At 39.0% G+C, this 23,365-nt stretch overlaps 1 protein-coding gene across 5 annotated transcripts in view; it reads right to left on the reverse strand.

Annotated features, from left to right (window-relative positions):
• Positions 1-23,365, reverse strand: part of AFF4 (ALF transcription elongation factor 4) — an 88,527-nt gene that overhangs the window by 22,057 nt on the left and 43,105 nt on the right. For all 5 annotated transcript variants that reach the window (XM_003776661.4, XM_054556504.2, XM_063724263.1 and 2 more), the window contains 5 exons: positions 6,858-6,894; positions 4,936-4,981; positions 2,076-2,130; positions 1,593-1,630; positions 710-872 (listed from right to left, as the gene is read on the reverse strand). In XM_003776661.4, coding sequence (XP_003776709.1) covers positions 710-872; positions 1,593-1,630; positions 2,076-2,130; positions 4,936-4,981; positions 6,858-6,894 — 339 coding nt within the window. The remainder of the gene's footprint in view (positions 1-709; positions 873-1,592; positions 1,631-2,075; positions 2,131-4,935; positions 4,982-6,857; positions 6,895-23,365) is intronic.

A 23,365-nucleotide genomic window follows, 5' to 3' on the forward strand; every position in this document is an offset into this window, starting at 1 on the left:
TCTCATCTCTATTAAAAATACAAAAATTAGCCAGGTATGGTAGCGCATGCCTGTAATCCCAGCTACTCAGGAGGCTGAGGCAGGAGAATCACTTGAACCCGGGAGGCAGAAGTTGCAGTGAGCCAAAACTGAGCCACTGCACTCCAGCCTGGGTGACAGAGTAAGACTCCGTCTTAAAAAAAAAAAAAAAAAAAAAAAAAAAGAAGATAAGCTTAATGTTATATATGACCTTTAAATAGCAAATATTCCTATTCAAGAATCCAATTTCAAAGGCATAATTACAAATTACCATACAGAATATTTAACTCTAGAAAGTAAACAAATGATGTAGGTACAAAGAGAGATTTTTAACTGCAATTTAACAAGCTATACCAAAATTATATTACATAAGATTCTTTTTATCAACATGATGTTCTTTGTAACCACAGAACATCCATTACCATGTTGAGTCATAAAAATAAAAGACCAAACTAAAGGTACACAATATTTTGGTGACCTGTAATATGCAAAGCAGTTCCTTATCTAGACCGAATTTGTTCAAACAACAAGGAACCATCTAGGTTTCCTCCAAGGTACACAGTACAATTTCTTTTTGTCAGACTATGGAACCTTCTTTCCTTCTCCTTTTATATTTGGATCAGGTTTTAAATGGACATCACCAAGGACCCTGAGAGGGCCTATGGAAGGTACCCCACCGCCTCTGTCTCACCTCGGGAGATGCACTCTGGGATGGCTCATTTGCCTCACTGTCACTGGAACTACTTTCACTCTCTGAGTCAGATCCAGAGCTGCTTTCAGATCCACTGTGGCTACTAGAATCATCCCTGGAGTTATCTGCTCCTTCACTATTATGGTGTGAAGGTTCAGAGTTACTAAAAGAGATGAAATATATAAATGTCCAAAGTTTATTTTACATTGACAACAGGAAAACATCCACATCGGACAACCAACTTTCTTTTTTCTTGTCTTTTTTTTTTTTTTTTTTAGACGGAGTCTTGCTCTGTGGCCCAGGCTGGAATGCAGTGGCACTATCTCAGCTCACTGCAACCTCCGCCTTCCAAGTTCAAGCAATTCTCCTGTCTCAGCCTCCCAAGTAGCTGGGACTACAGGCGTCCACCACCACGCCCGGCTAATTTTTGTACTTTTAGAAGAGACGGGGTTTCACCATATTGGTCAGGTGGGTCTCAAACTCCTGGCCGCTGGTGATCCGCCCGCCTCGGCCTCCCAAAGTGCTGGGATTACAGGCGTGAGCCACCATGCCCGGCCGCAACTTTCTTTAAAATGTTTACTATGTGTTAGACTGCTATAATTCTACGAATCCAGAACTTCACTGTAAATGAAATGAGTAATTCTTTTTAAAGTTTCTGATGTGCTACTTAGCTATTAATACTCACCTTTTAAAAACAGTTTGAGGTATAATACAGAAAACATCCACTTTAAGTGTATAATTCAATGACTTTTAGTTAATTTACAGAGTTGTACAACCATTATCAAAATTGATATTTACTTATAAGGCCACTTATTATATCCCTGCAATGTTATCAGGCTGACCCAACTCTTACCAATAAAACAGAAAAGAAAAGGATGCCCACCTTCCTGGTGTACTCCTCGGCATTGTCTTATCACAATCCTAAAATTAAAACATAAGAAGGAATCTGTGAATGAATAAACAGTATTCTATTTGCTTAGTGTGAATAATATTGGAACTCTTAACAGAAAAAACTGGCTTCTCTAATGTATGCAACAATGTTTAGCACTTATACTGTTTTTACCTAAAGAGTAACTGAATTGCCAGAATAAGATCAAAAGCTTTGCTAATAGTTATTATTGTCAATAATCTACTGCTTCATGAGTATGTTTTGATCCATAATAAATGCTCAGGAAAACCCAATTTTTTAAAAAAATAAGAAAAAAATGGATATTTAAAAACAGAGAAGACAACTACAACATTCCAGTGTCAGAAAGCTTATAACAAACTTATTTTAAGTAATAAATGCATTATTCAATTATCATTTTTATAAAATACAATGAAAATACTATATGAGACTGGCAAAATAATACAATAGTAGACACACCTGTTCCCCATCACTGTCTTCACTGCTGCTTAGTTTTAAGTCATCTTTTAACATACTAGAGGGAAAAGACAAAGAATTATTATTTTTGGAACAGTTTACATGGTATGTCAGAGTACTAAATATCTACTAAAAATTCTAGAAATAATCACTGTGGTAGCCAAAAATTTAACCAAAAAACAAAACACCAGTAAGTCTTATTCTATCTGGTTTCGTTCAAAATCTCAAAATTGAGAATGGAGGAATTTAACCATTCCTAAGCTCTATCCTTCCCATGAATAAAATATTCACCTTTTCTAATTAAACAAAAGCTACTTTCTATAAACTCTCATAATTCAGTTCTGTAATCTCTAACTTTTCCCCTAGTTGCACACACACATTCATTATTAAAAATTAACAAAGTCATACCCAACAATCCACTATAGAGATATAATTCCTAAAAAGAAGGAAGATAAAATGAAAGCATCAAGCAATTCTTCCTTTGTCCCCCATGTTCCATAAAGAGAGGTTAGTATAACTGTTGACAACTAGGTAACTGTGAAAACCAGAAGTTTCCTAAGCCAAAGTTCTAGTTCATAAATGCCTTGCTATGAAACAAAGTGCCCTCTGTAGAAATAAATATTTTGGATAAAAGTCCTGGCTATATAGCAGAAATGGCTATGTATATATTTTTAAAACTCTGAAGTTCTGGCTGGGTGCGGTGGCTCATGCCTGTAATCCCACTACTTTGGGAGGCTGAGGTTGGCAGATCACCTGAGGTCATGAGTTTGAGACCAGCCAGGCCAACAGGGTGAAACCCTGTCTCTACTAAAAATACAAAAATTAGCCTGGCGTGGTGGTGGGCGCCTGTAATGCTAGCTACCCCGGAGGATGAGGTAAGAGGAGAAACACTTGAACCCAGGAGGTGGAGGTTGCAGTGAGCCGACATCCCATCACTGCACTCCAGCCTAGGTGACAGAGCAAGACTCTGTCTCAAAAAAACAAAACAAAACAAAAAAACTCCCAAGTTCCAAAATCTCCCTTGATCAAAATTCAAATCAATTAAAACACATATACACAAATACTATAAGCTGACAGTTTCTGGAATTTGTTTTTGAAAGCAAAATTAAAGATGTAAATTTTCTTTTAAGGCCATAAAATCAAAACCATTAAACTTAAAATTTTCTATGTAACAGTCCACAAAACATTCCTTGTCTTTTTACATGGGAGGAAAAATTAATACAAAGCTTAGGGAGAACTACAACTAGGAAAATGTCTAATTTCTCGTTATCAGTAATTCCATTACCTTTCTTAAAATTTCATTACAATCTCCAATCAGTGAGAAGGAAATCTTCTTTCACTCTATTAACTACTTGTACTTTTCCTCCTCAAAGTTTAACCAACATTTCTATATCTAATCCTAAGTTCAAAATATTACATATTAAACACCACCTTGAAATAAAGTAACCAGATGATTTTTAAGACTGGCTCAATTAAACAGAACAGGGAAAAAAGAGTTTTCTTTCAGACAGGGGCTTAGTGCATCTATCCCTATGACTGATTTTCCTCTAAGGAAATGTACTTAGTCTGAATTCTCTCGGCCCTTATGATTTAACAATAGCAGCTCAATGAACTTGTTTACACATGTGAATATGTCAAAGCTTTTACCAGACTGCTCAGGGCCCTGCACACTTTTGTTCCCTCACAACCAAAGTGATAGGTATATATATGGTAAGCACGCATCCGTTCTTTACATATAAATAAGTATGATGAATAGAAGTATAATTTGAATTTTTCAGCAGTGAAGGGGGTACTTCTTTTGTTCATGTATTTTCATTCTTAGTTCTTATATTCAGCTGAAGTGCTACCAGGCTAGGGTCATCACAGTATAGTCTGTGACTATGGCATAGAAAGCTGGCACTGTAGTCACTGCTTCTTTAGAACTTTGCTTTAATCACTGAGTTAACTTGTGGTCTCAGGAGTTCAGGAGTTCATTCTCTACGTTGGAATTTATTCTCATCCAATACATTACCCTGTTACATTTTTATATATATTCCTGCTTCTACCAACAAAATAAAAATAAGAAAACTTAAAGACAGTACAAACTATGTATGTTACTTAATCTAGTGGTTAAATGAAGGGCTTGGCCTAAAGAATAATTCTGTCTTTATTTTTTGACTTATTAAATATAAATTAGGAATATACACACAAAAACATACACATACAACTCTCAGATGAGAAAAAACCATGATCTCAGAGCAAAGTAGGCAAACTGTGGCCCACAAGCCAAATCCAACCTACCACATTGTTTTAAAGAGTGTGGCTGGAATACTGCCACACTTAGGGTCTACAGCTGCTTTCATACTACAAATGGCAGAGCTGAGCAGTCAAAACACAGACTATGTGGCTCTGAAAGCCTAAATATTTCACTATCTGACCCTTTACATAAAAATTTGCATGCTCATGCCTTAAAAGGTCAATATTTCTTTTATTTTTTCATTTTTCTGAGACCAAGTCTCGCTCTGTGGCCCAGGCTGGAGTGAAGTGGCACGATCTCGGCTCCCTACAACCTCTGCCTCCCAGGTTCAAGTAATTCTCCTGCCTCAGCCTTCCAAGTAGCTGGGATTACAGGCACTTGCCACCACGCCTGGCTAATTTCTTGTATTTTTAGTAGAGAAGGGGTTTCACCACGTTGGCCAGGCTGGTCTCGAACTCCTGACCTCACGTGATCTGCCTGCCTTGACCTCCCAAAGTGCTGGGATTACAGGTGTGAGCCACACTGCCCAGCCTCAATATTTCTAAATACTGTTCAAAATACCTAGATATTACAGGTAACTTTTAGCAAAAACGATAAACATTAAACTCATTAAAGCAATAAACTTACGATTTAGACTGGTGCCCATTTGAAGTTTTAGAAGGATTATATCTTTCTGGAACAAAAAGAATGAAGTGAGCAACTAAAGGATGGCTATTTAGACTGTAAAATGTCTATGTAAAATACCCTCAAATAAATGTAAATCAAACAATGAAATATAATTCTTCAACCACCAAACTGGTAACACCTTCAAGCCCAATAATACGAGATACTGGTGACTACAGGGGAAATAAGCATGTGCACATGTTGCTGGTAGGACTATAAACTCATACGATCTTCTTGAAGGGCAACCTGGTAATACCTTCTCAGTACTGTAACTATACTGCTAAGTGACTTAATAATTCCAATGAAAGGAATTTACATTACAGGTATAATCTTGAGGAATACACGAACACACAAGCACACACTTGGGAATGTTTATTATAGCCTGGCTTGTAATGGCAAAAACTGGAAAAAAAAAAATGTCCATCGATAGGGGACTAGTGAAATAAATTAAGATATTTTCATATTATAACATAATTTTAAGGTTAAAACAATGAGCTAGAGCTTTATGCTGATATAGAAACAGCTCTAAAACAAAGTGAAAAACACAAATAATGAGTAGAGGCAGCTTATGATCCCATTTGTGAACAGCTTTCAGAAAAGAGAATGGGAGAAGAGTAGAAGGATGAAGCATTCTTAAAAGATGACAACTAGGGAAAACAAGCTGAGAAAAAAAGGAAATAAAAAGAAGAGAGAAATTGTAAATTCTCTGGCCTATAGTTAGCTGTTTTCTGCATTTTAACATTTTCTGCATATTAACAATGTCAGATCCCTTTTTCCTGTAGCTACGGCCTTTAAGGTGGAACTAAGAAACTAATATACAGATAAAGCATAACATCAAAGAGGTATTCTTCTAGTTTTATCCCTGCATTAAGATCACTGAAGATAAACTAAGGATCAAAAAGTTCCACATTTTCATTTCCAAAATACCTTATGACTAGTATAAATCTACCTTAATTAAGAAGTTACTGCTCTTGGCAAAAAGAATACCTGTTTTATTACAGAGGTATAAGGTGAAGCCCAGACATTTGCAATGGTTCCTGATCTTACCACTCTCAATCTACACAACCACAATCTCTTGGGACCATAAGACTATCTTCCCCAGAATTCTTCTGACAGGCCAAGAGAGTAAGGGTGAAGGTGAGAGTATAGCGGGCAGCAGACTTTCTACCCAGATCAGAAAACCAAGGAAGAATAAACAGGGACTGTACAAATATAAGAAGAAAAGGGCCATGGTCAGCTAAATAAAATGATCCCTTCTTGTGCGGAGTTTTGCCATCATAGAACCAAGTATCTTCATGAAGTAAGTTAAAAGAAAGAAGAATAACTCTTGAGTTTACGAGGTGCCCATCAAATTGTATTCATGAACTGTTAGTTCAAATGCTTAATAAAAGTAGTGTATTTTGATCTCCAGTGACCTACAGTTCTTGAATTTTTTAAAGCATAACAATTTTTCAGCTCAACCCACTACTACCCATTAGATCATAAAAATTAGGATACGAGGGCATGGTGGTTCACACCAGTAATCCCAGCACTTTGGGAGGCGAGGCAGGTGGATCACTTGAGCTCAGGAGTTCGAGACCAGCCTGGGCAACATAGTGAGACCCTATCTCTACTAAAAATTTAAAAAATCAGCCAGGCATAGTGGCATGTGCCCATAGTCCCAGCTACTCAGTAGGCTGAGGCAGGAGGATCACTTGAGCCCTGGAGATCGAGGCTGCAGTGAGCTATGATCACACTACTACACTCCAGAAAAAAAAAAAGAAAAGAGAAATGAAAAAGGATATGACATGTAAAGGTATTACTAAAGTTATATACGGTGTGACCGTGAAAATTGAATGTTCAATAAATAGCTTAATTTGAAAACAAAGAGGGAAAGAAATACTCACTTTGTTCTCCAGGGCCAAAATTGGACTGCTGAGACTCCTAAGAAAAAGGAACATAAAATTATACAAAGTGACACTAAAAAAGAAAGGTTAATTAGTGAAAAATGCTTAAATTACATAAAAACACTTCAAGTACTTGAAAAAGTACAGAAACAATGTAATGATCCTGTCTGATCAACCTTGGCAATTTTGTGATCAATAATGGACTTTCCCAGAGATTAATACAAAAAGCATTAAGCCACCTAATAATCTTTATCATTCAATTCTTTCAGCAGCATCCATTGTAGTCATATCCTTATTTAGAGCCCTTTATAAAATAAATAATTTCAATTTAAAATTCTTGGTCTAAAGAAAACACTTCATTTAAAACTAAAGGTAATACCGAAGACAGTGTACTAGGTGAAGTATACCACTTTTTTGGGAGGCCGAGGCTGGCGGATCATGAGGTCAGGAGATCAAGACCATCCTGGCCAACATGGTGAAACCCCGTCTCTACGAAAAATACAAAAATTAGTTGGGTGTGGTGGCGTGCACCTGTAGTCCCAGCTACTTGGGAGACTGAGGCAGGAGAATCATTTGAACCCTGGGAGGCAGAGGTTGCAGTGAGCTGAGATCACGCCACTGCACTCCAGCCTGGCAACAGGGCGAGACTCTATCTCAAACAAACAAACAAAAAAAAGTATACCACTTTTATGGACTAAAAAAATCCTATATGGATCTTTCCATGTCATTTTACTCCCTCCTTCTCCCTGCTCCCAATATTTTATATACATTAGCAACGTGAGGAAGAGATGGTCATTTACTTCCATGTAAGCTCTATAACAGCATAGTGTCCAGCACTCAGGAAGCACCAACAGAAAGAAGCCAGAATGTCACCCTTAGTGAAACATGGCTTTCCAAACTCAATTTTCATGACCAGAACAGCTGTTCCATATGTGCAAACTATGCATTTCTCAAAATTAAATCTGGGTACAAGATGTAGCACTAAAATTACACAAATATTCCTAAAAGCTTACTTAAAAATAAGCATAATCTTCCTTTAGTTACAGAACTGTCTGTGAAAGAACAATCCAAATAGTTAGAAAGCTAAAATATAGTTTTGTGGTTAAAAAACATTAAAAACCTATTTCTACACTCAACTGATTTTCCAAGAGGATGCCAAGACCATTATATGGGAAAGAATAGTCTTTTTAACAATGGTGCTGAGCAAACTGAATATCCATGGGCAAAATAAAGCTGGGCCTTTATATCACATCATATTAAAAAAAAAAAAAACACTCAAGATGGACCAAAGACCTATAAATGTAAAAGCCAGAGCTATAAAATCCTTAGAAAAAAACACAGTGCCAAATCTAAATGACCTGGGATTTAGCAAGATAAACTTGACTTAATCAAAATTAAAAACTTCTGTGCTTCAAAGATTGCTATCAAAAAAGTGAAAAGACAACTCACAGAATAGGAGAAAATATTTGCAAATGATGTGTCTGATAAGGGGCTGGTATCCACAATATACTACAAAGAGCTCTTACAATTCAATAACAAGACAAGCCAATTAAAAAACAGGAAAAGGGCCTGAACAAACATTTACCCAAGGAAGACATATAAATGGCCAATAAGCAGATGAAAAGATTTCTCACACCTGTCATCACGGAACTACAAATCTACAATGAGATACCACTTCACAACCACTAGGATGACTAGAATCAAAAAGACAGATGTAACAAGTGTTGACAAGGATGTGAAGAAATCAGAACCCTGGTAAGAATGGGAAATGGTACAGCTGCTTTGGAAACATTCTGGCAGTTCCTCAAATAAGTAAACACAGAGTTACCACATGACCCAGCCATTCCACTCTTAGGTATACAACCAAACAAAATGTAAACATATGTCCACACAAACACTTCTACATAAGTGTTTATAGCAATATTATTCATAACAGCCAAAAAGTGGAAACAACTCAAATGTCCATCAGCTGATGAATGTATAAACAAAATGTGATATATATGTATACACTGGAATATTATTTGGCCATAAAAAGGAAAGAAGTACTGTTACATGCTACAACTTAGATGAATCTTAAAAACAATGTTAAGTGAAAGAATATAGTCACAAAAGACCACATACTACATTATCCTATTTATATAAAATGTTTAGAACAGGGAGATCTATAGAGATAGAGTAGATTAGTGGTTGCTTAAGGCCAGGAAGGTAGAGGGAAAGAGGGATAACAGCTAAAGGGTACAGTTTCTGAGTTGATGATTTATAAATAAACTCAAAACTACTGAACTCTACATTTGAAGTAGATGAATTACACGGTAAGTGAATCACATCTCAGTACTGCTATTAAAAAACTGTAAATAGAGCAGTGGGCAAGAGGTCACTTTTGTGACTTTTGTTTAAAATGAAGATTCCAGGATGGGTGTGGTGGCTTATGCATGTAATCCCAATACTTTGGGAGGCTAAGCAATGAGGACAGCTTGAGGCCAGGAGTTCAAGACCAGACTGGGCAACATACCAAGATCCTATCTGTACAAATAATAAAAATAAAATAAAATGAAGATTCCTTTACCCCCTCAAATTGTTTACTGTCTTATATTCATTTACTTGGTAAATGGCCTAAAAGTTAATAGTCCCATATTCCAAATAATCTGATTTCTTTGTCTTATATCTGACAACAGTCAGCAGGTCCACAAATACTACTGGATTCTGTCTCTTAAACACCCACCAAAGGAAAGACCATCTGAACCAGAAAGACTTCAGGTCCTCATCTTTTTTACCTACAATGGCCTTCTAATGGATCTTCCTAGCTCTAGTTTCTCTCCTTTACTCAACTATAGCCTCCAGTTTACCCTTCTACAGCCCAAGTCTTAGTATGCGTCATCACTGCTCTCCTATTTTTCGTAGAACTTCCAATGACTCTGTTTTTTCCTAAGGATGGAACCCAAACTCTCTGGCAACACACTTACTCATGTATCAAAGTACTGAGAAAACAATGATAAGCAAAAACTAACAGGGGCCCTGCCCCCATGAAGCTTAACACCTATTTGAATGTCAATAATTACTATCTTTGCAAGTACTCACGCAAATCAAAATGGCAACTGTAATAAATACAATGAAGGGCAAATACACATAATTATATTGAGTTTGTAATTGTGCATGCGTGTGTGTGTGTGTGTGTGTGTGTGTGTGTGTGTGTGTGTGTGTGTGTGTGTGTGTGTGTGTGTGTGTGTGTGTGTGTGTGTGTGTGTGTGTGTGTGTGTGTGTGTGTGTGTGTGTGTGTGTGTGTGTGTGTGTGTGTGATCTAGCCAGGAAGATGAGCAAAGGCTTCCCTGAAGAACTGCCATTCAGATTGAAATTTGAAGGATATATAGGAAACAAACTGGGAAAGGAAGAGATAGGCTAAGTGCCGTAGGGAGAGAGAAAACGTGTAAAGTCCAGCTTAAAGGTAAGAGCATGGCTGGTAAAAGGAACGTAAAGGCAGCCCACAGAGAGGAAAAAGTAAAGGTGGAAGAGTGGTGAGATATGAAACTGAATACCTAAAATGCCAGATCACACAGTTTACAGACTTATAGACCATATTAAAGACCTGTGTGTGGGCAGCTTATTAAGTAGGAGAGTTACACAACTACATCTGCACATTGTGAGGACCACCTCGCCTACTAAGTGCAGAACAGCTTTAAGAAAGCTAGAATGGAGTTAAGGATACAAAATGAGGTTACTGGAGTAGTACCAGTAGGAGATAACTACAGCTTAAACAAGTTTGTCTTCCAGCTTTTTTTTAATCATATACTCCATTACTAAGAAATTTTTCCATTTGTATCTCCAAAATATGTATAGAATATGCATTACTACTTAACATATGTATAAGATTAAAATACTGCAATTTCAAAGGCATAACAAAAATTAAATACCATTTTTAGAGTAATTTTAAAATATATTTATGAATGACAACAAAATCTTTCTTACACACAAAAATATAATGCTTCAAAGGTATGACACTAAGATGGACTTATTTTTGATATCTGGTTTCACTGGATGCCACAAAGATATAGTTATACTCATGAAGGAAATATCATGCTTATTAAATCACAGTAACAAAATTTCAGTCCTATACATTAATTATGTAAAGAATTCTATTGAAGTTGAATTAGATTTCCATGTTCCCTGTTGTAAATCATTTAGGAAAATAAATTAGAAGGATGCATTTTATTATTTTTAGCAAATAGGTTCAAACCACTGAATAGAAATTTTTTTTCAGCTCTTCAAAGTATTTATATTAGAACTGTAGTTTTTTGGTAATAAAAAACTAAAAATACATAAACAATGACAATATTATTTTCCTAGCTCGAGTGTATGTATATGTATATACACACACACTCATATATATATATCTATACTATCTATAGATATATATATATCTATTTTTTTTTTTGAGACGGAATCTAGCTCTGTCACCCGGGCTGAAGTGCAGTGGTGCGATTTCGGCTCTCTGCCACCTCCAGCTCCCAGGTTCAAGCGATTCTCCTGCCTCAGCCTTCCAAGTAGCTGGGATTACAGGCACCCGCCACCACGCCCAGTTAATTTTTGTATTTTTAGTAGAGAAGGGGTTTCACTGTGTTGGCCACGCCGGTCTCGAACTCCTGACCTTGTGATCCACCCACCTTGGCCTCTAAAAGTGCTGGGATTATAAGCGTGAGGCACCGCACCCAGCCGCTCAAGTATATTTTTTAGGGAAGCGGTTACTTCGTTCATTGTTAAAACATCTTTTTTTTTTTTTTGAGATGGAGTTTCACACTCCTGTAGGATGTTTTATACTTGTTGCCCAGGCTGGAGTGCAATGGCATGATCTCTGCTCACTGCAACCTCCGTCTCTTGGGCTCAAGTGACTCTCCAGCCTCAGCCTTCCAAGTAGCTGGGATTATAGGTGCATGCCACCACACCCGGCTAATTTTTGTATTTTTAGTAGAGATGGGGCCACCATGGTGGCCAGGCTGGTCTTGAACTCCTGATCTCAGGTGATCCACCCGCCTCGGCCTCCCCAAGTGCTGGGATTACAGGCATGAGCCACCACGCTAGGCCAACATCATCTTTACTCTGAAGAGAGAAGGGGGTTTAATTATTTTTTAAAAATACATGATGAAAAGATACATATAGCATATTTGGTGGTGGTGTGCGTGTGTGTATATCTGTGTGTGAGATAAGAGAGATAAAAAGAGAGAGGTGTCTAACTCATTTTTAAGTGGGATAACCGATATCATGAAACAACTTCTATGTTAGTGTAAAAAAATTCAGATTCACTCATTTCATTACAGAATATATTGTACAGAGCATGATTCTGTAACTGAGTTGAAGATATTCACAGTTTCAGACATTTCTGGCTTCGACATCATTGTTCCAACACTGCAACTGTGCATAAACTGCACTTTTGCCATTACTCTTGCCTTGTCCTGGGTTCCTTTTTGTAATTCCTGTTAAAGCAGCTACTGTATCAACAGTGGCATGTGGAAGGGGAAGGACAAGAGGGGAGGAGAAGATAAGATAAAGATTTGTGAAGCACCTAGGTAAAGAGGTTCTAGGTAAAGAACAGAATACAAAGAGAAGACAACTTATGTCTAAGTGTGATGCACACAACTACACATCCAATTAAACACTAATAAATAATTCCTATTGCTTTCTTTTGTATTATTGATTTCTACAACCAAATGTTTGGTACAGGCAAAACACATTTCTTGTTTCACACTTCCTTATAGCACCCAGCAAAATACCGGGGAAAAATAGCAAATATGAATCAATCTTTAGTAAGCTTTGTTCTAAACAAAAGGAGTGACTGAGGAATCACATGGAACAGAGGGATTGAATTGTTTTTGTTTTTAAATGGGACCAATTCAAGGAGAGAGATGAATACACTAAACCAGCTCCCCAATATGATCCTAAACTTAGCACCATTTGCCACCTGTGAACTGCTCTTTCAGACTCAACAATGGTGTGAAGTACTTTCTGAGTGTTCCTTATCGTCCCACATCTTGCTAGCACTCCTGTACTTCTCCTTCAAACTCTTAATTGCTGTCACCTCCTGTAGGATGCTAACCCCAAATTCCCTAGGTATAACAACTTTCTCCCTTCTCTGTCCTCTCATTGGACTTGGTACATATAGTCAGTGCACATGGAGAGTAAGTACCTATTAAAGTATCACACAGAGCTTTTAGGTATATTACACATGAAGTTGTACCCACTTAAATTCGGAGAATGAGATAAGCTATCGGTAAGAAGCAACCCATTAGCAACAGTCAGTCAGTAGCTGAGGTGTCTCACAAACACCAAAATCTAAACACTGTTACTTGAGTATATATATCCAAATTCACGTAACAAACATTCATTGAACAGCTACTTTGTGCCAGAACTATTCTAAGCATTGGCACAGCATTTTCCTATGTTCTTTAAATACTCATCTTAGAGCAAGAACATTTAAATTGTACAGCGTTCTATCTCCAGTGTCAAGAACACTGCTGGAGGTTGTTCCAAACATGGTAAGTGCAAAGGCAATCAAAATCTTTAATATTCCCCAAACTATCACTGGAAAATCTCCCAAGCTATCCCCAACTATACCCATATTCTCTGCTTCCGTCTGGTGCCAATGAAGTAGTGGTGTTCTATTCTAAAGCTACTGTCCTCTACTTGGGCACTGAATCTCAATCACTCTTGTGAAGATTTCCTAAGGTTACCTCTTCTCTTTCCCATGGATCATTTATTTTTCCCTTTCTACTAAACCATCAGCATTATAAAAATAACAAAATATCTTCATCTTATAAAAACGCTCCCCTGACATCACCATACAGTTCTTGGTTTATCACATTCTCTGTTTCTTTTTACAGTAAATGCTTCAAAAGACACTTACTCTGATATCTTTTGAGACTAGTACAACTAGTCTTTTACCCTCATCTTTCTACTAAAAATCTTTGTCATTAATAAAGAACAAATTGTCAAATCTCATGCCAGGAACATAGTAAGAAGTTAATAAATATCTGTTTAATTAATAAATATATAAGCACTATCAAATTTTTATCAATAAAAACATGTCTAACATAAAAATATGTATTAAATGTCTAACAGCAGATTAGACATCGCAGAACAACAGATTAGTGTGAACCTAAAGACACAGCAATACAAACCATCCAAAATGGAGCAATATAGTATAAGACCTCCCACAAAAAAAAAGAAAAAAAAAGAAAGAACAGAACATTAGTGAACTCTGGGACAACTTTAAGGGGCCTCATATATATGTAATTGGAGTCCTTGAAGAAAACAACAAAAGGGGAGAAGAGGGTAAAAAAAAAAAAAAAAATTGAGTAATACCAAGTTTCCCAAATTTGATGGAAACTGTAACAAACCTCAAGCACAAGAAAGATAAAGAGAGCTACAGGAGAACGTATCATAACTGAACAGATTAAAAGCAATGATTAAAAAAAACTTAAAGACGGCCAAAAAAAAAAAAAAAAAGGACATTTTACATACAAACAAAAGAATGACAACAATGTACATATCAAAAACAATGCAAGCTGGCAGATAGTTGCAAGGGGGCAAGGTCCGCAATCTAGAAATCTATAGCTGGCAAAAATACTTTAAAAATAAAAATGGAAAGGCAAAATAAAGATTTTTTCAAAGTACTAAAATAAATATTAAAGAAAGTCCTCCAGATAATAGTAAAATGGGCCAGGTGCGGTGGCTCATGCCTGTAATCCCAGCACTTTGGGAGGTGGAGGTTGGCGGATCACCTGAGGTCAGGAGTTCGAGATTGTCTCTATTAAAAATACAAAAAAACAAAACAAAACAAAACAAACAAAAAAACATTTAGCAGGGCGTGGTGGCAGGCACTTGGAATCCCAGCTACTCCGGAGACTGAGGCAGAACTGCTTGAACCAGGGAGGTGGAGGTTGCAGTGAGCCAAGATTGCACCACTGCACTCCAGCCTGGGTGACACAGCAATACGCTGTCTCAGAAAAAAGTAAAGATAACAAACTGTGTTTATTTATTTTGAGACAGGGTCTCACTACCACCCAGACTGGAGTGCAGTGGAGTGATGATGGCTCACTGCAGCCAAGACCTCCAGGACTCAAGCTATTTTCCCACCTCAGCCTCCTGAGCAGCTGGGACCACAGGTACGTATCACCACACTCAGATAATTTTATTTTTTGTAGAGACAGGGTCTCACTATGTTGCCAAGGCTGGTCTCAAACTCCTGGACTCAAGTGATCCTCCTTCCTCGGACTCCCAAAGTGCTAGGATTATAGGTGTGAGCCATTGTGCCTAGCCTAAAAGATAATAGATTGTTTAAATAAAAAATAGTAACAATATTCTGCCATTTATACTTTATGTGGAAGTAAAACATAAACAACAATAATACAGATTCTACAACGGGAGAAATCTAAGTATAATGACAATAGGGTCTTATACAGTAGAAAAGGATGGTATAAAATCACTTGAAGATAGAGGCTGACACACACACACACACACCCCCCCACACACACACACACACAAAAGGCCTGATGAGACAAAGAGAAATCAAAAAGCAAGATAGTAGATTTAAGCCCAACTGTATAAATAATCACATTAAATGTAGGTGGTCTGAACACCCTAATTAAAGAGCAGACTGTCAGATTATATTTAAAAAGCACAACAAAATCATATACTACCTACAAGAAATGCATTTTAAATATAAGAATACAAACAGGTTAAAAGCAAAAGGTTGGAAAAAAGTATACCATGCTAACATTAAATAAAAGAAAGTTGGACCTGGTCATATTAATATAAAAGTAAATTTTACCGCAAAGAATATTATAAGGTTTAAAAGGGGTTGTTTCATAGTAATAAAGACTCAACTCATTAAGAGGTAACAATCCTAAATGTTTATGCACCTAAAAACAGAGTTTGAGAAAGCATGAAGAAACAAAGCAAGAACATATATACAAATCGAAAATTATAGTTGGAGTTAACTCTCAATAATAATTGATAGAATTAAAATGAGTAAGGATATAGAACATTAGTATAACACCATAAGCCAACTTGACCTAACAGGATACTCCACTCAACAACAGCAGAATAAGCTTCTTTTTGAGAAAGGGTCTTTCTCTGTCACCCAGGCTGGAGTACAGTGGCATGATCATGGCTCACTGTAGCCTTGACCTCTTGTGCTCAGGCAATCCTCTTGTTTCGGCCTCCTGAGTAGCTGGGACTTCAGATGCCCACCACCGTGCCCGGCTGATTTTTAAATTTTTGGTAGACATGAGGTCTGGCTGTTGCTCAGGCTGGTGGTCTCAAACTTCAGGCCTCCAGGGATCCTCCCACCTCAGCCTTCTAAAGTGTTGGGATTACAAGCGTGTGCCACTACACTGGCTGCAATACACATTCTTTTCAAGTGTACACAAAACATTAGCAAAAAAAGACAATAATCTGGGACATGAAATAAGTCTCAATCTCATACAATGTATGCTTCATGACCACAATGGAATTAAATCACAAATCAAAACAGAAAATATGCAGAAAATCTCCAAATATTTGGGAACCAACACAATTAGATATAATCCAAAAAACCAGAAATTAGGCCAGACACGGAGGCTCACCCCTGTAATTCCAGCACTTTGGGACACCGAGGTGGGTGGATCGCTTGAGGTCAGGAGTTTGAGACCAGCCTGACCAACATGGTGAAACCCAGTCTCTACTAAAAATACAAAAATTAGTCAGGTATGGTAGTATATGCTTATAATCCCAGCTACTTGGGAGGCTGAGGCAGGAGAATCCTTTGAACCTGTGAGGTGGAGGTTACAATGATTCGAGATCACACCACTGCACTCCAGCCTGGGCGATGGAGCGAGATTCCATCTAAAAATAAATAAATAAACAAAGTAAGAAAATAAGAAAAATCTCAATTAAATGACCTTAGCTTCTACCTCAAGAAATCTGTTAAAAAGACGAGCAAGCCGGGCGCAGCGGCTCACGCCTGTAATCCCAGCATTTTGGGAGGCTGAGGCGGGCAGATCATGAGGTCAGGAGTTCGAGACCAGCCTGACCAACATGGTGAAACCCCGTCTCTAATAAAAATACAAAAATTAGCCAGGCATGGTGGCACGTGCCTGTAATCCCAGCTACTCAGGAGGCTGAGGCAGGAGAATCGCTTGAACCTGGGAGGTGGGGGTTGCAGTGAGCCAAGATCACGCCACTGCACTCCAGCCTGGGAGACAGAGCAAGACTGCATCTCAAAAAAAGAAAAAGAAGAAGAAGAAATTAAACCATAAGAAAGCAGAAAAGTAAAAGATCAGGGTGGAAATCAATGCAATAAAAAACAAAAACAACAGAGGAAGAAAAAACAGCTATCAAGAAAACTGACAATCTCTAGCCAGGACACTCAAGAAAAAGACAAGAAAACAAATTACCAGAATAGGGAATAAGAGAAGTGCTATCATAATAGAATATGTTAAACGTATAAGGGAATATTATAAAGAACTTACAGCAATTTGTTAACTTTGGTAATTCATAGATAAAATGGACAAATTCCTTGAAAGATATAAACAACCAAAGAGCATTCAAGGAGAAATAGATAACATGAGTAGCCCTATAGCTACTAAAGAAGTCTAATGTTTGCTTTAAAACCATCTTACAAAGAAAGCTTATATCCAGAGATAAATTCTAACAAACACTTAAAAAAAAAAAATACCATTTCTGGCCAGGCACGGTGGCTCATGCCTTTGATCCCAGCACTTTGGGAGGCCAAGGCAGGCGGATCACGAGGTCAGGAGATGGTCTAGACCATCCTGGGCTAACACAAAGAAACCCCATCTCTACTAAAAATACAAAAAATTAGCCGGGCGTGGTGGCGCATGCCTGTAGTCCCAGCTACTCGGGAGGCTGAGGCAGGAGAACGGCATGAACCCGGGAGGCAGAGCTTGCAGTGAGCCGAGATCACAGCACTGCACTCCAGCCTGGGTGACAGAGCAAGACTGTCTCAAAAAAAAGAAAGAAAGAAAGAAAAAATACCATTTCTATGCACACTATTCCAGAAAATGGAAGGGGAAGCAATTATTTCCCAATCCATTCTATAAGGCCATCATTACTCAGATACCAAAACAAGGCAAGGATATGAAACCATCCTCACAGGGTTAAACAGAATTCTGGACAGAAATATAATTATAATTAAGCATTAATTATACTGCACTTTGACCCACTTCTTTGTTTTTTTTTTGTTTTTTGTTTTTTTTTTGAGATGGAGTCTCGCTCTGTCACTCAGGCTGGAGTGCAGTGGTACGATCTCGGATCACTGCAACCTCCACCTCCCAGGTTCAAGCGATTCTCCTGCCTCAGCCTCCTGGGTAGCTGGGACTACAGGCACCCACCACCACGCTCGGCTAATTTTTCTATTTTTAGTAGAGATGGGGTTTCACCATATTGGCCAGGCTGGTCTTGAACTCCTGACCCTGTGATCCCCCCACCTCAGCTTCCCAGAGTGCTGGGATTACAGACGTGAGCCACTACAACCGGCTGACTCACTTCTTTGTAACAGAAAGTCACTAACACTAGATACTGACCATCAGCATCCCCACTGTTCCTATAGATAGAATTTCTGACATTAGAAACTTAAGGCTTTTGTTTAAGAATTGCTTAAGGCCAGGTGTGGTTGCTCACATCCGTAACCCCAGTACTTTGGGAGGGTGAGGCATGTGGATCACGCGTTCAGGACCAGCCTGGGCAACACTGGGAAACCCTGTCTCTACTAAAAAATTATCTGGGCGTGGTGGCAGGCACCTGTAATCCCAGCTACTCAGGAGGCTGAGGCAGGGAGAATCACTTGAGCTTGGGAAGCAGAGGTTGCAATGAGCTGATATCATGACACTGCACTCTAGCCTGGGTGACAGAGTAAGATGCTGTCTCAAAAAAAAAAAAAAAAAAGAATCACTTAAGCAAGACAGTCTCAGTAGCTCATGCTTATCAACCCAGTGCTTTGAGAGGCTTAGACAGGAGGATTGCTTTAGCCCAGGAGTTTGAGACCAGCGTGGGCAACATCATGAGACCCTGTTTCCACAAATTTTTTTTTAAAAAATGAAGAGTTGCTTAAGCACAGTGGAACAGCTGAAGCCAACCAGTTTAAAGATCTCCACAGGGGAACAGAATCAGCATGAGAATACTGCTTGTACATATTCCTATCCCATGATTTCACCTAGCATTCTTTGACAAATCAATGATCTTAATACTTCAGCCCACTCCAAAATCCTTAAAAGCCATGGTCTCAAATCCTTGGGAAGACAGATTTGAGGTTTCCTCTCATCTCTTTGTTTGGAGGCCCTATAATTAAACTCCTTCTCTGCAGCAACCCAGTGTCTCTGTTATTGACTTGCTGTGTGCATCAGACAACAGACCTGTTATGGTTACAGATTTAAGAAGAGAACAATACAGACCAAGATAGCCCAGGAATACAGACGCAAAAATTAGAAAAAACTTTTAAAATCAAATTCAGCACTATAAAAAAATACATCATGACCAAGTACAGTTTACATCAGGAATGTAATATTGATTTAACATTTAAAATTAACCAATGTTTTTTGGGTTTGTTTTTTTGAGATGGAGTTTCGCTCTTGTTGCCCAGGCTGGAGTGCAATAGGGTGATCTTGGCTCACCGCAACCTCCACCTCCCGGGTTCAAGCGATTCTCCTGCCTCAGCCTCCCGAGCAGCCGGGATTACAGCCATGTGCCACCGCGCCCAGCTAATTTTGTATTTTTAGTAGAGATGGGGTTTCTCCATGTTGGTCAGGCTGGTCTCGAACTCCTGACCTCAGGTGATCCACCCGCCTCAGCCTCCCAAAGTGCTGGGATTACAGGCGTGAGCCACCATGCCCAGTGAAATTTAACCAATGTTATTCACCATATTAATACAAATCAAAACAGGAAAATCTTATGATCATTCCAATAGATTTTTAAAATATTCAACAAAATTCAAAATTCATTCCTAATGAGAACTCTTAGGCAAAGAGGAATAGAAGAATTTCCTCAATGTAATAAATGACATCCACAAAAAGCCTGCAGCTAACATCACACTTAATAATGAAAGACTGGATACTTTCTCCTCTATGATAAAAAATAAGGCAAGAATGTCTAATCTCACTACTGGCATTCAACATCATACTAGAGATTCTAGCTAGTGCAATAAAGCAAGAATATAAAATAAGGCATCCATTTGAAACAAACATTATAAAATCTTTACTCACAGGTGAAATGACTAAGTAGAAAATATATGGTATCTACAAAAATGCTATTAAAATTAAGTAAATTTAGCAAAATTACAAGATGAAACATAAAATTATACATGAAAGTTATCTCTTTTTCTTTCTTTCTTTCTTTTTTTTTTGAGACGGAGACTCGGCTCACTGCAACCTCCACCTCCCAGGTTCAAGGAATTCTCTTGCCTCAGCCTCCCAAGTAGCTGGGATTACAGGTGTGTGCCACCGCACATGACTAATTTTTGTATTTTTTAGCAGAGATGGGGTTTCTACTAAACCATGTGGGCCAGGCTGGTCTTGAACTCCCGACCTCAGGTGATCCTCTTCAGCCTCCCAAAGTGCTGGGATTACAGGCATGAGCCACCGCATTCGGCCCATGAAATGTATTTCTATAAATTAGCAAGGAAAAATCAAATACTGAAATTTTTATAAAATTCCATTTATAACAGCACTAAAAGAATCAAACAGGGCTGGGTACAGTGGCTCATGCCTGTAATCCCAGCTCTTTGGGAGGCCAAGGTGGGCAGACCACTTGAGGCCAGGAGTTCGAGACTATCCTGGCCAACATAGTGAAAACCCGTCTTTACTAAGAGTATAAAGATTAGCTAGGTGTGGTGGCACTGGTCTGTAATCCCACCTACTTAGAAGGCTTAGGCTACAGTGAGCCAAGATTGTGCCACTGCACTCCAGCCTGGGTGACAGAGCAAGATTCTGTATCACAAAAAAAAAAAAAAAAAAAAATCAGCCAGGCACAGTGGCTCACGCCTGTAATCCCAGCACTTTGGGAGGCCGAGGCGGGTGGATCAGTTGAGGTCAGGAGTTCAAGACCAGCCTCGTCAACATGGCAAAACCTCGTCTCTACTAAAAATATAAAAATTAACTGGGCGTCACGGTGGGCGCCTGTAATCCCAGCTACTTGGGAGGCTGAGGCAGGAGAATCGCTTGAACCCAGGAGGCGGAGGTTGCACTGAGCACCACTGTACTCCAGCCTGGGCGACAGAGTGAGACTCTTTCAAAAAACAAAAAGATAACTCTAACAAAAGATGTCCAAAATCTATACACTGAAAACTACAAAACAATACTGAAAGAAATTAAATTAGACCAAAATAGAGAGAAATAAGGACTCATGGGTCAGAAGATTCAATATTGCTAAGACGTCAATTCTCCCCAAATTGATCTATAGATCCAACGCAATCCCTGTCAAAATCCCACAAGACTTTTATGCTGAAATTGACAAGGTGTTCTTCTTTTTATTTTTTTTTTTGAGACAGAGTCTTGTTCTGTCACCCAGGCTGGAGCACATGCAGTGGCATCATCTTAGCTGACTGCAACCTCTGCCTCCCAGAGACTCCTGCCTCAGCCTCCTGAGTAGCTGGGATTACAGGTGTGCACTACCATGCCCCGCGCCCAACTAATTTTTGTGTTTTTAGTAGAGACGGGGTTTTACCATGTTGGCCAGGCTAGACCCAAACTCCTCCTTAGGTGATCCACCCACCTCGGCCTCCCAAATTGCGGGGATTACAGGTGTGAGCCACTGTGCCCAGCCCAAAATTCTTATGAAAATGCAAAGGGCCTAGAAAAGTCAAATCTACTTTGAAAAACACTAATATAATATGAGGATTTACACTGTAGTGACTTTACAGTAAGTCTCAAAGTCAAATCATCAAGACAGGCTCATATTGGCACCATGACAGACAAACAGGTCAACAAAACATAAAAAGTCAGAAACGCATCACACATACAGAGTCAACTACAACTGCAAAGGCAATTCAATGGAAAGAGAAGGCTTTTAAATAAAGATGCTAATTGGATATGTACATACAAGAGGATAAAACTTCATTCCATATACTGTAACAATATAGAAAAATTAGCTTAAGATAAATCATAGATCTAAATGGAAAACCTAAAACTATAAAAAATCTAGGAAAGGCTGGGCACAGTGGCTCATGCTTATAACTGTAGCACTTTGGGAGGCCAAGGCAGGTGGATCATTTAAGCTTAGGAGTTCGAGACCAGGCTGGGCAACATGGCAAAACCCCATCATCTCTACTAGAAATACAAAAATTAGCCGGGTGTGGTGGCACGCACTTGTAATTCCAGCTATTCGGGAGGCCAAAGCATGAGAATCGCTTGAGGCCAGGAGTCGGATTTGCAGTGAGCCAAGATCACACCACTGCACTCCAGCCTGGGTGACAGAGTGAGACTCTCTGAAAAAAAGTCTAGGATAACTGAGAGCAGAGTCCCAGCTATGCAGGAAGCAGAGGAGGTGGGATGGTCACCTGAGCCCACAAGTTCAAGACTAGCCAGGGCAACACAGAGAGACCTGGTCTCTTATTTAAAAGAAAAAAAAAAGTCTAGGAAACAACATAGGAGGATTTGGGTTAGGCAAAGATTTTTCTTTTTCTTTTTCTTTTTTTTTTTCAGATGGAGTCTTGCTCTGTTGCCCAGGCTGGAGTGCACTGGCACAATCTTGGCTCACTGCAACCTCTGCCTCCTGAGTTCATGTGATTCTCCTGCCTCAGTCTCCCGAGTAGCTGGGATTACAGATGCCCGCCACCATGTCTGGCTAATTTTTGTATTTTTAGTAGAGTCGGAGTTTCACCATGTTGGCCAGGCTGGTCTTGAACTCCTGACCTCAAGTGATCTGCCCACCTCAGCCTCCCAAAGTGCTGACATTACAGGTGTGAGCCACCAGCCCAGCAGGCGAACATTTTTTTTTTTTTTTTGAGACAAGGTCTCACTCTGTCACCTAGGCTGGAGTGCAGTGGCATAATCATGACTCACTGCAGCCTCAACCTCTCAAGCTCAAACGATCCCCCACCTCATCCTCCCAAGTAGTTGGGACTATATAGGTCATGCCACCACGCCTGGCTAATTTTTACATTTTTTGTAGAGGTGGGGTCTTGACTTGTTGACCAGGCTAGTCTCACACTTCTGACCTCAGGTGATCTACCCACCTTGGCCTCCCAAAGTGCTAGGATTACAGGCAAGAGCCACCTCACCCAGCCACGCAAAGATTTCATAGACACCAAAAACATGACCTGTAAAAGAAAACACTGAAGAAGTGGACTTTATAAAAATTAACATGTGTTCTTAGAGGGACACTATTAAGAGAATGAAAAGGTAGTCCACAGAGCAAGAAAACAAATTTTCAAATCACATATATGATAATGGCAATAAGAATCTTAGCCCACTTCAGGCCAGGCGCAGTGGCTCACGCCTGTAATCCCAGCACTTTGGGAGGCCGGG

The sequence above is a fragment of the Pongo abelii genome, chromosome 4 (assembly GCF_028885655.2).
Source record: "Pongo abelii isolate AG06213 chromosome 4, NHGRI_mPonAbe1-v2.0_pri, whole genome shotgun sequence".
NCBI classification, from domain to species: Eukaryota; Metazoa; Chordata; class Mammalia; order Primates; family Hominidae; genus Pongo; species Pongo abelii.